Below are 16,766 nucleotides of genomic sequence, written 5' to 3' on the forward strand. Positions count from 1 at the left end.
GTAACACAGAAAAGATTATTTAAAGCCCTGGCCAGGAGAGCTAATCCCACACTCTCAGCATCGCTAGCTGGGCACACACTCTCAGCATCGCTAGCTGGGCACACACTCTCAGCATCGCTAGCTGGGCACACACTCTCAGCATCGCTAGCTGGGCACACACTCTCAGCATGCTAGCTGGGCACACACTATCAGCATCGCTAGCTGGGCACACACTCTCAGCATCGCTAGCTGGGCACACACTCTCAGCATGCTACGTTGCTGAATGATTCATGTCACCCACCGTCTTCCACGTTGCGTGCGTGTGGTTGTTTTCGCGAAGACAGATGTACCGCTTGTGGAGCATCTCCTACGACACTTTTTCCCCAGTAGCCGCCCAGCATCGGATGGGAACGAGGAAGAGAAAGACAAGGGGGGGGGGAGAGAGAGAAGATGGGGCGAGGCCGAGAAAGAGAGAGAGGTGAGAGAGAGGGACAACGAGAGAGAGAGAGGGAGGGGCCAAAAGAGAGAGAGATAGGAGACCGAGAGCAAGTGGGAGAGAGTTGAATGTTCCAAGCTAACCGGACGGTGGGCTCTGTGTCTCTGCGAGCCGCCTCAAGGGTCTCTTCCAACAGGCGAGCCTGTGGCGTGTTTACTCAGCGCGTTGGTTCAGCCCCGGCCGTGTGTGTGGATGTGTGTGTGCAGGGCGGGCGGGCGGGGGGGGGGGGAGTAGACCCCCCACTGAGATGCATAGAGCGGAGCCATTGTCTCGGGAAGGATCCGGGCTCTTTAAACTTACGTCTGCACCGTCGGGTTTCGTGTCAGGCCTTGTGGAGTTCTCGAACAAGAACGATCCCTAGGAGAGGGAAGACACACTCACTCAAACATACAGACGTTCTTCAAGCTCCGAGGCTGTGAGTCCGCCAGGCCCCGGAGGAGGGGTTCTGAAGAACACAGTGTGTATCCTGCCGTCGTGTTCTCCGCCATCTCCCATCTGCCGGGCGCTCTCGCAATTTCTCTTCCTAGCAGACGGCGAGAGACCGAGCAGGAAAACGTACACGTTCCACCCTCTCCTGAGAAACAGCCCATTGTAACACCAGCAGCGATATCGAAGATATTGCCGAGCGAGCAGACATACGATAGCAGCTGAGGTCTAGATTTTACATTACATTTAGTCATTAGCAGACGCTCTTATCCAGAGCGACTTACAGTAAGTACAGGGACATTCCCCCAAGGCAAGTAGGGTGAAGTGCCTTGCCCAAGGACACAACGTCAGTTGGCATGACCGGGAATCGAAGATGGTAGAGAGAGCGTGCCGCACGTCAGATGATCTCTCGCCTTCGGACCCCCGGAGGTGGACGGGGGTGGTGTGTGTGTGTGTCGACATGGCCACGCTTCACGGGCGTGCACGTTGTCTGTTTTCGGTTTCTGTTTTCAAGTCCAGTCTCCCTACATCAAGTCATTACGCGGCGGGGCGCCACCGCGGAGCACCACCCGCGCTCTGATTGGCCGAGGAGAGGACGGCGGTAAGCAGGGAAGGGTAGACGGCGCGCGCTGGAAACGGAGAGAGAGAGAAGGGGACGAGGTCGAGAGAGGGGACGAGAGAGAAGAGAGAGGAGTCGCCAAGAGAGAGAGGGAGATGTTGAAAGCGTAACGTAAGGTGAAAGAGGATCCAGTGAGCCGTTTGCACGGGTTTCTGGTTGTGTGTGCGTCCTGTCTGTGTGTGTGTGTGCGTGTCTGTGTGTGTGTGTGTCTGTGTGTGTTTTTGCGTGCGTCTTACCTTCGAATTCATGACCGGGACACTTCATGGCATCTTTGCCCATATGACTTCACAGAGGTGGAGGGTGTTGTTACATCATTTACATTTACATTTAGTCATTTAGCAGACGCTCTTATCCAGAGCGACTTACAGTAAGTACAGGGACATTCCCCGAGGCAAGTAGGGTGAAGTGCCTTGCCCAAGGACACAACGTCGGTTTGCATGACGGGAATCGAACTGGCCAACCTTCGGATTACTAGGCCCGATTCCCTCACCGCTCAGCCAACTGACTCCAGCGACTCCCACATCACATTAGCTGTGAGGCATCGCCATAGCGCTCAGCTGATGTTGGGTCAGTGTTGCGTTCCAACCCTTGGGTCTCCCAAACGTTATGGGATGAAAATGTTTCCTTTTGTATTGTACAGTAGGTATACTGTTTGTCCATAATAGTTCCGACTTAGGGCTAACCGAAAGATACTCATAAATAACTATGAGTTCATATTTACCAAACTGCATTTGTAAGTAACTGGTTCATCTAGTTACTAATGAGTTGTGACAGTGTGCAGTCCTTAAAACGGATAGTTTAGACTCTATAAACCCACAGCAGTGACGTGAGGGTGTGTGTTTGAGAGAGCCTTATAGATTAGACACGTAACATGAGCTAGCCTCACGTTAGCGTAGCTACTGTTTTTTGTCAATGGAAAAGATTAGCCCGTTTTAGCGGAGTAATCTCATTGGCTTCATGTGTCCTCAACAGTTCTAACCCCGCCCCCCCCCCCCCATCTCTCTCTCACTCTCCTCTCTTTCTCTCTTTCTCTCTTTCTTTCTCTCACCTCTCTCTCCTCTCTTTCTCTTCTCTCTCTCTCTCTCTCTCTCTCTCTCTTCTCTCCTCTCTCTCTCTCCTCTCTCTCTCTTGTTCTCAGTCTTAAACTACAAAGCAGTCTGTATCCTCGAGCAAGAGAGCGAGAGAGAGAGAGACAGTGAGATGAGAGAGACAAGCAGAGATGGATAGCAGGTGAAGTGAGAGAGCACTTTGATTGTTTTTGTGATCAATTTGTCCCTCTGAGAGAGCTGCCCTCTGGGCCACTTTGGGGAGAACCTTGTTAGACTGACTTAAATTGTGGCCTGAGGCAAGCTATTAGCAGCATTCCCTGGGAGAGGAAATACACACACACACACACACACACACACACTCACTTATACTCCCGCATAGCCTCCTCTTACGTGTACACTTTCAAAAATCTCTCAAAGCTATACACTCGCACACACATATACACACAGGACATACTGTGCCATAGCATGACACTGTACACATTACAGCTATACGGAGTAGGAATTGATTCCATGTGATGAGTCGAGGGTAGTTCTCACTTTGACCCGAGGTAGTTTCCATGGGGTCTGTCTGTGCTTGGCAAACAAGCAGGGGAGCAACATGAGGGGACAAGATAGAGAACAATTTCTCATTCACTCCTTCCCTTCTTCACCCCGTGAAGTCCTAACTTTCTCTGCGATCCAATCACAAAACACACACACACGCGCGCACACACACACACACACACACAGTGTCATCAGGAATTAGTGTGAAGTGGCCCACTCCAGCAGAACAGTGTGAGGCAGAGGGAGAGTTCGTACGGAGGCGGGGATTAGAAACAGTTTGAGAAGGGGGGATAATGTGCTTGCGGCGTCCATGGAGTGAGCGTCAGTGCGTGCGTGCGTGCGTGCGTACGTCCTTGACTGCGTGTTGTCGATGGTCGTCCCCGACGTCATACGACTTTGTGTTTCCTTGCGTCCAAGACTATGTCTGTGCAAGCATCCATGACTGTGTTGTGTGTGACGGTCATCCATTCCCCTGTGTGTGTGTGTGTGTGTGTGTGTGTGTGTAGCTGTTCTCGGAAGGGGTGGGTGGATGGGTGGGGGGGGGGTCTTACACTCACCCTTGGACTTGTTCCTTCCACTCCGATGCACTCCCCCACTCCTGAAGGAAAAGATCATGGGTCAAGGGGATCGCAGGGGTCACGGGGGCTAGGCGGGGGGGGGGGGGGGGGCTGTACAGTGTCCTTTAGAGGCAGACCTGAGGGGGCAGATGAATGTGTGTGTTGAGGGGAGGGGGGGGGGGGGGGGGCGGGAGTGCGGTGTTTTGGGTTCTAGCCCATGGAGTTTTTTTCCCATGCCACCACTTCTCCTATCTTGTGAGAGAGCGGGAGGAGTGTGTGTGTGTGTGTGTGTGTGTGTGTGTTGACATTGCTGCGCTTCCCAACGTGCATGTCATTATTTGGTGCAAAGTCCATCTCCCCACATCAAAAGAATTACACAGCGGTTTTAGATCTTTAACGCATCATCAAGACTTTGAACATGTACGTGTGTTTGTGTGCGTGCAACCCGTGTGCGATTGTGTGTCTGTGTGCGTGTGTGTGTGAGCACTTTTATCTATGTGTGTGAATCATGTGTTGGAGTTCAGCCAATGGCCCCTTCTGCTCCACCGTGGCCTCGACCAATCGGAGCGCAGCGACGGATTCCAAGGGTAAACCCCAGCTGATCCCAGACCAGCCGGCTGAGCAATTACCCAGAGTGCACGGCGGACGCGGGGGGGGGGGGGGGCGGATCTGACAGACGAGGGGGGTGGTAGTGAGAGAGAGGAGAGAGCGCTTGGGGGAGGGGGGGGGTGGAGGGAGGAGGAGGGGGGTGGTGGACGGAGGGGGGGGGGGGTGACATAAGCACCGTAGCACCACTAGGCTACAGTTGACCAGACAGCTCTGCGCGTCACCACAACACACACACACACAACACACGCATGCATGAGAGCTGGAGAGGGGGGAGGGGGGTGGAGTGGGGCGGGGGGTTGGTCGCAGGAGGGGGGGGGGAATGGGACGACGCCAGCTAGTGTGATTGTTTACCCATAATCCTCCACAGCCCCCGACTCTAGGCTGCGTACGGAGCCAAAACACACACACACACACACAGGTCTGGACAATTACCCACGCTCCCCAGCCACAGGCTGTCCAAACTGGGTCATCGTTGATGGCTCTGATCACAGGGCTGACAGCACAGGTGTGAGACACACCGTGGGGGGTTGGGGGGGGGGTTGGGGGCGAGGGCACCGAGAGAGGGCTCATCAATTAAAGGCAAAACCAAGCCAAGGAGAGAACCAGACAGGCAGACTGGCAGGTTGGTACAAAAAAACAGTTACTTTTGACATTCGACTGCAGAAACAGTGTTTCACGCGGAGGGTCCAGTAAGTTAGTGTGTCGATCAGAGGCCTCCTCGGCATAACACGAGCCTTGGAGAAGGCTGCTATTGTTGCTCTCCGCAGCCGCATAGAACATCCTGGACCGCCGGGGGCGGGGGGTGGTGGTGGTGGGGGGGGGGGGGGGAGGGAGGGAGGGGGGGGTGATGAGGGAAAACCCCCCCCAGATAGGATGAAACATGCATGTCCAGTCTGGCCCTCCTTAGCCTACTTATGCAACTCACACACACACACACACACACACACACACACACAGACACACACACAGACACTCAATAACTCTCACACAGAATCACATGCTCACATACACACATAGTCAATCGTAGTCGCATACAGACCGACGTACACACAACCCCACACAGACACAGAAAGACAGGGAGCAGAGCCACCTAGTGGTAGACCAGCAGCAGTACATCCCACTGACCTCGAACTGCACGCCCCGGTTGGGGCAGCCTGTCCCGTCCACTTATGTGTGTGAGTGTGTGCGCATGGATATGATTGTCTGTGTGTGTCTATGGATAGGATGGTGTGTTTATGTGTGTGTGTGTGTGGGGGGGGGGGTTATTGTGGAGGAGTGTGTGTGCATGGTCACGTGCATATGATTGATTGTGTATACGTGTGTCTGTGTGCGTACATGATTGAGTGTGTGTGTGTGTGTGTGCGTGTGTACCTTACTATAAAGTGTGTTATGGTAAGCTTGAGTGTACTAGCTGTAAAACCCCCCTCTCTCTCCTAATGAAGCTAATTAGGACTCTATTTAGAGACTGGCTTAGCCCATGAGACACACCACATCATTAAAAATCAATTAACACACTTCACGTGTCATGTCACCACACACACACACAGACACACACCTTAGAACGAGCCCGCGCGCACGGCTCCCTCCACCGTGCTCCTGATGGATGTGACGACGTTCGTGTCTCATTCGGTGGATCCCTCCTTCTAGCTCGTTCCTCGCGGTCGTCTTTCGCGCTGTACCCCCCCGCCCCCCCCCCCGCCGCCTCCTCCTCCACTCGCTCGCCTCCTTCTTCATCGCATTTCCCTCTCCCTCCCTCTCCCTCGTTACCTTCCCCCTCTCTTTCCCCCCACCCATATCCCTCTTTCTCTCCTGTGCATCCTTTTTTATCTTTCTCCCTCTCTCTCCCTTTGTGGCCCCCTCTTTCTCCCTCTCTCTGCCTCAATCTCTCTCCCCCTCTCTCTCTCCCCCCTTTCCCTTCCTTCCTTCTCCCTCTCTCTCTCTCTCTCTCTCTCTCTGACGAGATTGTGCAGGCCTGAGCTCGTCTTAGTTATGGAATCGCCAGCACTGCACTCCAACACTTACCCAACACGTCCTGATAGGACCGCGCCACAGCCCACAGCAGCCAATCAGCTGAGGGGTCAGAGGGCAGCCACACCTGCAGAGGCAGCCTATGCGAAAGCTTCCTCAGAGAGGTGGACAGAACCATGTTCGGGCTCCGGGCAACCAGGGGGTTGAAAGATGGTAGCACAGGTCATGTGATCAGTAGTGTTTGTGCTTAATGCTGTAGCTTAGTTGCAGCTCTGACAGGATGGACATAGCTCCATGGTAAAGCGCTGGACGCCAAATGAAGCAGTTGCGATGAAAGCTTTAGCCTAACACATTGCATGACTTGTATTTTACAGTTTGCAACAGCAAACCCAGAGCATCTACCCTGCTAGACATACTGTCTGGTCTTGTGCACTATCATAATAGTTTGTCAGGTTTACTATCATGACAGAGAGCTTTTTATCATGACTATATGGTTGTAGTCTAGTCTGTAGTAGGGGTGAGCAGAGGGGGTCCAGATAATGTTAGTACACTGTGCTAAGCCCTAGGCTACAGGGCTGACATCACTTCCTGCTGGAGAAGAATTGTTCAGTGGATTATTGCCGTGACAGCCAGAGGAGAAAAAGAGAAAGGGTAGTCACCGTGGCAACAGCGATGTTGTCATGACTGCTGCTTTATCCCGCCTGATGACCCCCTCCTCACACACGCACACGCAGACACACACTCACACACACTGGGGACAACACATAGTCATACACTTGGGACAGTCCTCCCACACACACACACACACTCACAATACGATACACACACTTCACATCCCACGACATGACCTCCATACGTGTTAAACCTGAACAGGTTAGAGGCGTGTGTGAAGGTACAGAGATAATAATAGTGAATAAAGACCACAAACAACACAACTGTCCAGTGTTTGTTTACTGGTTCAAACTGGTGCTAACCGCCATGTCCACAAGCCTTCCTGACCTGTTTGAGAGACTGAAAATAAGTTATGGGAAAGGGATTCCACTGACATACTCATTACAGTGATTGTGTGTGTGTGTGTTCTGTCCATCTGAAGCCCAGTGCTCTCTTCTGACCCACTTTGATACTGGCCAGGAAGTGGTACTGTGTTAATGGGTCACCTCGAGAACCAGTTCAGAACACAGAACACCCCCCCCCCCCTCTCTCTCTCTCTCTCTCTCTCTCTCTCTCTCTCTCTCTCTCTCTCTCTTTTGTTTGTGGACTGTTTGTGGCTTCTGCTCTGCCTTTGTACTTAGAACCCTTTCCAAGTTGTCGGTCTGAGTGATTGTCATCTTGTTGAGCTAATCTCATTGTGCAAACACACACACACACACACACGCACCTGCCGGTTCACACACGCTGTATATAGCACACTAGCTGAAGCTATGGACTGTAGGGATGTGTGTGTGTGTGTGTGTGTGTGTGTGTGTGTTGTGGGTAAGCAATTTTTCAGTACAGCAGGCAAGGGGCTGGTTAGCCGGGGGTATGGAATGGGCATCCACACACACACACACATCCACACACACATCCACACAGAAACAGAAATACACACACAAAGAAACACACACACGCACACACAGGATATCTCCCCCATCCAGGCTGGGACCCTCTGTTGGTCCTACAAGAGCAGGTCCAGGTATGGAACGAGAGATTACTCAGGTATCGCAGTTTCAGGTGCAGCTAATCTGGGTCTGCCGCACTGGGAAATAATTTCGGATTAGATTGGTCGCCTAATCTCTTTATAGTGAGTCAGCCGCGTCAGCATAGATACGACGCCACGCGGATCTCTCCGTCCCCGGCGCTGTCAGTAGCTCCTCGTTGCTGGGGTGTGTATGGGTGTTCCTCTTTAGGTTAGTTTGGGATTTAAGATACCCAATCTGCACATCATGGAGCTAGCTGTCCACTGTAAGTAAACTGGCTGGTTGCTTTCGTGCAGGCAGGGTTTTTTGCAGTGTAGGGAGAGAGAGTGTGTGTGTGTGTGTGTGTGTGAAAGTTGTTCTATTTGTAGTTGTGTAAAACGATCTACTGGCAAATGCTTTTCCAGAAGTGTGTGCGTGTGGAGGTGTGTGTGAGGGGTGTGTGTGTGTGGAGGTGTGTGTGAGGGGTGTGTGTGTGTGCGGAGGTGTGCGTGAGGGGTGTGTGTGTGCGGAGGTGTGCTTGAGGGGTGCGTGTGTGTGGAGGTGTGTGTGAGGGGTATGTGTGTGTGCGCCTCATGATGTGACCTCGTTGCATCCAGAGGCTTCCCCCTCTGAGGATCGGAAGACAGCCCTCAACACAGACCATAACATCCCTTTCCACGCATCACCACACAGAGACAGCATGTCCAACTGTCACCATGGCAACACACGCACACTCCGACTGTAACCGCACATCCCATCATTCGCCACATCCAGTGTGGTGGGTGAGAGAGGTGCAGGCAGAGCATGGGCGCTTAGCAACAGGTTTGTCCCTGTCACCGTGGGGCGTCTAATACGTTTGAATAGTTATGTAACCAGTGTGTGTGTTTGTGTTCCTTCTCTGCAGCCCAAATCGAAGTTATACCGTGCAAGATCTGCGGAGACAAGTCGTCAGGAATCCACTATGGAGTCATAACATGTGAAGGATGCAAGGTGAGTCTCCCCTGCGTCTCTCTCTCTCTCTACCTCTCTCTCTCTCTCTCTCTCTCTCTCTCTCTCTCTCTCTCTCTCTCTGCCTGTGTCTATCAGCACACCTCCCACTTGCTCCAAATTATGGTAGCCTTCTTTATGATTTAAGTTACTATACTGCTGATATGCATCATATTCCCATATTAGGGTGTGTAATCAAATCTGATTGACTGTGTGTGTGTGTGTGTGTGTGTGCAGGGCTTCTTCAGACGGAGTCAACAGAACAACGCCGCTTACTCCTGTCCTCGCCAGCGGAACTGCCTTATCGACAGGACCAACCGTAACCGCTGCCAGCACTGTCGTCTGCAGAAGTGTCTCGCCCTGGGGATGTCCAGAGATGGTAGGTGCATGCATACACACACACACACAATATACATGCCTTAATCCTGTTTTCAGCTATGGTGGATCCCTTCAATGTGTCTAGATGTGATATTAAATATGTGTGAATCATAATAGAGACCGCAGCGGACCACATCCAGTCTTACCTGTGCACTTTTCTCCTGCTCCCTCCCTCTGTTCATCTCACCTTTCCGCTCCCCCTCCCTGCCTCCTCTCTCCCCCTCCTTCCCTCCTCTCCCCCACCCTCTCTTCTTTCCCCCCTCCCTCCCTGCCTCCCTCCTCTCCCCCACCCTCTCTCCTCTCCTCTCCCCCCTCCCTGCCTCCCTCCTCTCCCCCACCCTCTCTCCTCTACCCCTCCCTGCCTCCCTCCTCTCCCCCACCCTCTCTCCTCTCCTCTCCCCCCTCCCTGCCTCCTTCCTCTCCCCCCCCCTCTCTCCTCTCCCCCCTCCCTGCCTCCCTCCTCTCCCCCACCCCCTACGCCCCTCCCCCCCCCCCCAGCGGTGAAGTTCGGCCGCATGTCCAAGAAGCAGCGGGACAGCCTGTACGCCGAGGTGCAGAAGCACCAGCAGCGCCTGCAGGAGCAGCGGCAGCAGCAGGCGGGCGAGGCCGAGGCCCTGGCCCGCGTCTACTCCTCCAGCCTCACCAACGGCCTCAGCACCCTCAACCACGACATCGGCGCCACCTACGCCAACGGCCACGTCATCGAGCTGCCCAAGGGCCCCCCGGGGGGGGGCGGCGGCGGCGGCGGGGGCGGGGGGCACCCGGGGGGCGGGTACTACCACGGTCTGGACTCCACCCAGCCCTCCCCGGACCAGTCGGGGCTGGACATGGCGGGGATGAAGCACATTAAGCAGGAGCCTGTGTACGACCTCACCCCCGTGCCCAACCTGTTCAGCTACGGAGCCTACCAGGACGGCCAGCTGGGGGCCAGCGTCGGTATGGGGGAGCTGGGTAAGACACCACACCTCCTGGGTTCAGATACGACACCTCCAGGGTTTAGAGTGGTGCTGGTCTGTGGAGCCCTCTGTGACGTCGCTTGTCCAAATTTGCCGTTAAATTCAAGATGGATTTGACCCCTTCGGGGGTTAACATTACCTTCGATGAATCCTATATGTCCACTGATAGATATAGTGGATTTCAGATTTCCTATATTCCAGAAGGCGTCTTCACGGTCATGACAGTGTGTGAAATAGCGAAAGGCAGGAACAGACTTCGTGCACAGGAAGTTGTCATGCGGGCAACGGGGGGGGGGGGGGGGGGGGGGGTCGTCGTGAGGAAGTGAGTCAGCGAGATTATCTGAGACGGCTGTAGGAGATCAGACAGGCTTAGACACAGAGCGCTGACTGGGCTCCACTGTGCGCCTTCACCCATGCTCTGTACCAAGGCTGTCACACGGTGCTAGCATTAGCTAGCATTAGCTTCCCTTACTCAACATACGTTACTGTCCTTTAGACCCCCAAGGTTGAAATCTTACGCGGGTGGTCTTGAATCGGCCATTGCGTGTGTCCGTGGCGTTTGTGGCTCGTTTGGAGTGTGTGACCATGGCGTGTGTTTGTGGCGTGTGTGTTTGTGTCCGTGGTGTGTTACGAGGTATCGATTTAAGGAAGTATTGATTGAACACGGTTGTGATTTAATAAAGCATTGACGATGTCACGTACAGTACAGGGGTGGGATTTGAACCTGTGACATTTCAATCTGCAGTGGAATGCTCTAACCACTGAGCTGTACCCATCCTGCGTGTTCACGGTCCACTTCTCCCTCACCCCAGATCGCATCGCCCAGAACATCATCAAGTCCCACCTGGAAACTTGCCAGTACACTGCAGAGGAGCTGCAACAACTGGCCTGGCAAACACACTCCTACGAGGACGTCAAGATGTACCAGAGCAAGGTGTGTGTGTGTGTGTGTGTATGTGTGTGTGTGGGGGGGGGGGGGGAGGGGATCCTTTCTGTCTCCTTCTCTTGTCTTTCAAGTGTCTCTCTGCCCCGCGTCCCCTCGCTCTTTTCTTGTAGCGTTCTTTCTCTCTCTCTCGGAAGAGCTTGGCGTCCCGTGTGTGTGTGTCTGTGTGTGTGTAAGTGTGTCCATGCGTGTGAGTGCGTGTAAGTGTGTCCATGTGCGAGTGCCGGTAGCTGCATTTTTATTTGCGATCAGCGAGGCCTCTCTCATTCCTCTGTGTCTAATGCATTCTGGGTCATTAGAGGAACCCTTTGAAATATCTTCTATGGATATTTCCCATCAGAGGACCACACACACACGCACACACACACAATCTACTGACTCTGCACTACGCATCCTCAAAGTAAGGATTGGACAGTACCACATCACTAGGAACAATCCCTGGGGTTTGGTCATGTTTCCCTGATAAAGCCTATAATAGATCCCTCAAGTGAAATCCCTAGACACTCAAAACACACACGCACACATTCACACACATACACACATACACCCCATCGCGCTGAGTGTGTGCGTTTGTGTGTCGGCAGACGCGAGATGTTCTGTGGCAACAGTGCGCCATCCAGATCACCCACGCCATCCAGTACGTGGTGGAGTTTGCCAAGCGGATCTCAGGCTTCATGGAGCTCTGTCAGAACGACCAGATCCTTCTCCTCAAGTCAGGTGAGAGGGAACAGGCAGGGCGTGGCGTTTGGCGTTCGTCTGTTTAAACATACCGTGCTTTTCATTATTCTACCAAATATCATTACAAAGTCAAAACGGGTGTTGTTATGGACCAGATGTGCAGAGTGACAGGGTAGTCTGGACGATAGAATACCTGAGGCTCCAATCAACAACGTAGCAGTTATATTTTTTCATATGTAAGCTGTCGAAGATGCATCAATGGCGAGGAGTCAGTTGCGGAGTTCAAACGTCATCTCCTTATTTTCTGCTCTCTCTCAAACCCCTCTCTGTCTCTACCTCTATACCTCTCTGTCTCTCTGTTTCTCTCTGTCTCTCTGTTTCTCTCTCTCCAGGTTGTCTCGAGGTGGTTCTGGTCAGAATGTGCCGGGCCTTCAACCCCCTCAACAACACGGTGCTGTTTGAGGGGAAGTACGGAGGGATGCAGATGTTCAAAGCTCTAGGTAACGGAGCTCCTTCTATCTACTGTGCTTGGCTTCATCTGAACACCAGTCATTGGAGAAAACGTTACGATGATCTCACTCATTCACCGAGCATCCTCCCTCTACCTCCCTCCTTCCCCTCCCTTCTCTCTCGGCGTCATGCTCCCTTTTTCCTTTCCTCTCCTTCCCTCCTTCTCTATTCTTCTCCCTCCCCCTCTCTCTCCCTCCAGGTTGCGACGACCTGGTCAGTGCGGTGTTCGACTTTGCCAAGAGCCTGTGCTCCCTCCAGCTGACCGAAGAGGAGATCGCCCTGTTCTCCGCAGCGGTGCTCATCTCCACAGGTCAGCCAGCTGCCCTACCCATCGCCTCCACACACCATCGCCTCCACACACCATCACCTCCACACACCCACACACCCACCATCACCTCCACACCTCCACATGCCCACCATCACCTCCACACACCCACACACCCACCATCACCTCCACACACCATCACCTCCACACCTCCACACGCCCACCATCACCTCCACACCTCCACACGCCCACCATCACCTCCACACCTCCACACGCCCACCATCACCTCCACCCACCATCACCTCCACACAACCACCATCACCTCCTCTCCTGCGATGGACTTATAGAAGTTGCCATGTAGAGCTCCCCGGGTGGTGAGCCGCGTTAGCCAGCGTGTGATGTTGTGCGTCTCTCCCGTCAGACCGGCCGTGGCTGATGGAGCCCAGGAAGGTGCAGAAGCTCCAGGAGAAGATCTACTTCGCCCTGCAGCACATCATGCAGAAGAACCACATGGACGAGGACGCGCTAGCCAAGGTAGGGTGACCTCTCCCCACCCTCCGCAGACGGCCATGACATCCGGGAGGTCCTAGACCCCCCGTCACGCCTGTCCGTGTCCGACTTCTCCACGAAGGAACCGGTTCTAAACGTCATCTTCCCTGTCTCTCCTCCTTCCTTCCTTCCTTCCTCCGCAGCTGATTGGTCGGATCCCGACGCTGTCGGCCCTGTGCACGCTGCACACCGAGGAGCTCCAGGCGTTCCAGCAGCTGCACCCGGAGACGGTCAACGTGCTCTTCCCTCCGCTCTACAAAGAACTCTTCAACCCCGACGCCAACATGACCGCCATCACCCTGCCCAAATGACCGCCCGCTCGCGACCCGAGCGAGTGCGGCGGACCGCACGGCCATCGACGCCGCGACCGAGTGACAAACAGCCCCCCTCCCTCCCCCAAACAGCCGCCAACACTAGGAATGTCCAGCACTTATCCCACCCAGGTCACCGATACAGTCTGAAGAATGTATATAAAACAAACACTCTGTGGCTACTCTTCCTGAACTGACCAGAAATGTACAGACTTTAACTAGCGATTTTTAAGCTGTCTTTTCAAATTGGGTAAGTTTCATTGGTAAGTTTGTTTATCTTTGGAACTTTTATTATTTGATTTGATTGTTCCTGTTCGGGACTGAATACCCCATCTGTGTGGGCTTTTGTTCTTTTTTTGTCTGATAGTTTCATGTGTACAGAATTTGTAAAGTTGAAATGAGACTTATTATTGGGAAATACTGGGGGTTGATCTTGGTTTGTTGATAAAGCCTTGTCTGGACTCTGTTAATACGTAGAAAAGGGTTTAACATCCTTCCAATGACAACCATAGAATTTAAAAAAAGGATTTCTAAAAAGAAAAAAAAGAATAATGGCCACTTACAAGGTGATTATATATACATAAATATTCTATTTTACGAGAAGAAAAAAGAGACTTTTGGCAGATCTGCCGTCCTGTCAATCATTGTTTTTTGCTGCAATAATTCCGCCCATAAAAGCTGGGCTGCTATCGAACAATCAGAACCGTCCAATCAGATGAAGGAGGACCTCTTTGCTGCCCTGTCTGTTTCCCAGATTCCTCAGCTCCACCCCCACCTCCCTCCACCCTTCCTCATCCGCTTACGTGTTGGTGTGCGTCTCAATACTCAAATGTAGCTGACTTCCCTGAAAGCATCTCATTCCTCAAATGTAGCTCCCTTTCTCTATAGGACTCTGAGATGGTCGGGTGAATCTATGTAGCATCTGTGAACTTACCTGAACTTAGATGAAGGAACGATGACAAGAAAATGAAAAATGGGTCTCCAGCCTGGCCCCCCAGGTCTTCTCATGAAGGACAAACGAGAAGAGTCTCACCTCTGAATTCTTGTTGCTCCCCACCACATTTTGCACAGCCCTCCATGCTTACCCCAACCCTTCTGCAGTGTACTAAACAGAGGTGTACCTGTTCGGAAACAGGAAGTAGAGAGGTGTAACAGTTCTGGAACAGGAAGTAGAAACCCAACCACTTCTTATGTTGCACTGAAGCAGCTAATGTCGCCAACAAACTATAATGACGGCTAACGTTGAGTAATTGGAATCAGCTGGCTCAGTGCATTCTGGGGGAAAAAATACACAATCCTGTTTTTACTTCCTGAACCTTAAGTTCTGATAGTATTGTACGTAGTCTGAATACAAGGAGCCATATATTTCACTGCCTTTCCCCTCCTCCTCCTCCTCCTCCGAACACCGCTAATGGCAGGTCAGTCGGTAAACTAGAGTGCACTATATGGACATGTCCGGTTTTCTTTCACTACGTAAATATTCAATTAGCATTTCTCTCAGAGTACTGAGGGGTATTTGAATACATTCCATATTATGGGATTTGTCTCGGACTTGTACAGATACTGAACACACTTTCCTTAAACCCTGTTACCATGACAATAAGAGGGTAAACGAACAAGCTCCGTGAAAACCTTTGCCATTTCTAGTTGCAATACTTTATTTAACCTCTTTAGAAAGCTGTGATTGACAATCCCTTAGTGAGTCCTTGTATATATTTTAAACATTTTGTTAGTTTTAATTTGGTATTTATTGACTCCAGTAGATTCTTCTTTTCTTTTTTCATTGTCAGTGATAAAAAAAAAGGATATTAATAAACATCTGGCCACTGTGAAGTTTGAAGGTTTGTGTCACTTTGGGGTATAGGTCATTCGGAGATTTTATGTGCATCTCAGGAGGAGTTCTGATTGTATGCCACAGTTTACCAGAGTATGGAGCGGGACTAATCCCAAAAACTATTATTTGACATTTCAATGAGTGCAGTTCTGCACTCCACCACTAGAGGCTCCTCCGGCTCAGCTCTGCCGGTCTAAGCTCCGGCAGAGCTATGTTGTGATCCGTTTATCCTACGAATCTAGTCAAAGACACGTTTCCATAATGTGCGACACAGTGGCCAAAATTATGTTTATCTATATCTGGTGGGCCCTTGGCAGAGCCCACCCCCCACCCCCCCATTCCCCACCCACCTTCCCACCCCCTCACAGTCTACCACCATCATAGACAGACATCCATTATGCCCCCTGAACCCCTCTTGGTCTCCTTCCCCCCCCCCCCCTACCCTCCCCTGGCTCAGCCTAAAGGTCAGTGGCCAGTTGAAGACAATCACTTGCGTCTAGATGCACTACAAATCGTCTCAGGAAGCAGCTCTTCTTCTTGTCTTTGCATCGAGAAAAAGAGGCAGTTTTCATACGTCTCATTTGCTGGTGGCTCCCAGTGACGGAACCTGCCCAGACAAGGCTTTGGTGTGTGTGTGTGTGTTGTGTGTGTGTGTGTGACGGGGGAAATGAATTCACTGTCCAAGTCCATTTTGAGTCCATATAATGGGCTGTTTCATTCACACACAATAATCCCAGTGAAAAACAGACATTTGATGTAATACAACTTCCATTCATAAGTGCGTTGCTTTAAAACTAGGAAGAGAAACAAGCCGGCCAGACAGTGAATTCAACCCAGCCCTGCTAGGTGAAAGTACTGTGTTTGTTCATGATATCTCCCTTGGCTAGACTGTGAATTAGGGGAGTGGGACAAGGATAATCCTCTAAGTGACGAAGCGACACTGTAAGGTACTGTAGCAATAACCGGAAGCATTTAAGGACTACTGTCACGTTTGCATTGTAAGATTATTTTTTATTTTATGACTACTATTGTTGTTACAATGATTATTATTATTATTATTGTTGTTGTTATTATTATTATTATGACTACTATTGTTCTATTACTAATAGCCTATCGTTGTTCTGTTTATCTTTGCATGCTGTTTCATCATGACAATGAAACGTTGTGGGGGGCGGGGGGGGGGGGGGTTTGGGGGCGGGGCCTTTGTGTTTTCTTCCTCTGCAGTGCTGTGCAGGGTGGGAGGGAGGATGGGGAGGGTGGTGGGGAGGGAGTACAGCAATGTGGGGTCGGGGGTTGTTACATTCTGAATGTTAAGGAGTAGCAGCTTCAGTGTGTGTGTGTGTGTGTGTGTGTGTGGGGGCGGAGGGTTACAACGCGTCCCTTTTTTACTCCCGTCATCACAGAGGTCAGAGGTCGCCGAGTGTACACAGGAAGTGGTCATCGTCACCCAGTGA

The 16,766-nt window shown here is 52.0% G+C and overlaps 1 protein-coding gene across 1 annotated transcript; it reads left to right on the plus strand.

The window, feature by feature from the left end:
• Window positions 1-4,177: 4,177 nt before the first annotated feature.
• rorb (RAR-related orphan receptor B) lies at window positions 4,178-13,478 on the plus strand. Its single transcript, XM_067228462.1, has 10 exons — window positions 4,178-4,256; window positions 8,806-8,891; window positions 9,126-9,267; window positions 9,765-10,217; window positions 11,035-11,156; window positions 11,750-11,882; window positions 12,236-12,343; window positions 12,553-12,663; window positions 13,040-13,152; window positions 13,311-13,478. Exons 1-10 carry the CDS (start codon window positions 4,178-4,180, stop codon window positions 13,476-13,478), a joined length of 1,515 nt encoding a protein of 504 aa, XP_067084563.1.
• Window positions 13,479-16,766: the final 3,288 nt, after the last annotated feature.

This window comes from Osmerus mordax, chromosome 24, assembly GCF_038355195.1.
Source record: "Osmerus mordax isolate fOsmMor3 chromosome 24, fOsmMor3.pri, whole genome shotgun sequence".
Lineage (NCBI taxonomy): Eukaryota > Metazoa > Chordata > Actinopteri > Osmeriformes > Osmeridae > Osmerus > Osmerus mordax.

What these genes read in the sequence shown, in the direction of transcription:
- rorb (XM_067228462.1), top strand. Translation starts at nt 4,178, where the DNA reads ATGTGTTGGAGTTCAGCCAATGGCCCCTTCTGCTCCACCGTGGCCTCG. An exon ending in TAACATGTGAAGGATGCAAG is followed by an intron (nt 8,892 to 9,125) that starts GTGAGTCTCCCC and finishes GTGTGTGTGCAG; the next exon opens with GGCTTCTTCAGACGGAGTCA. An exon ending in ACGAGGACGCGCTAGCCAAG is followed by an intron (nt 13,153 to 13,310) that starts GTAGGGTGACCT and finishes CTTCCTCCGCAG; the next exon opens with CTGATTGGTCGGATCCCGAC.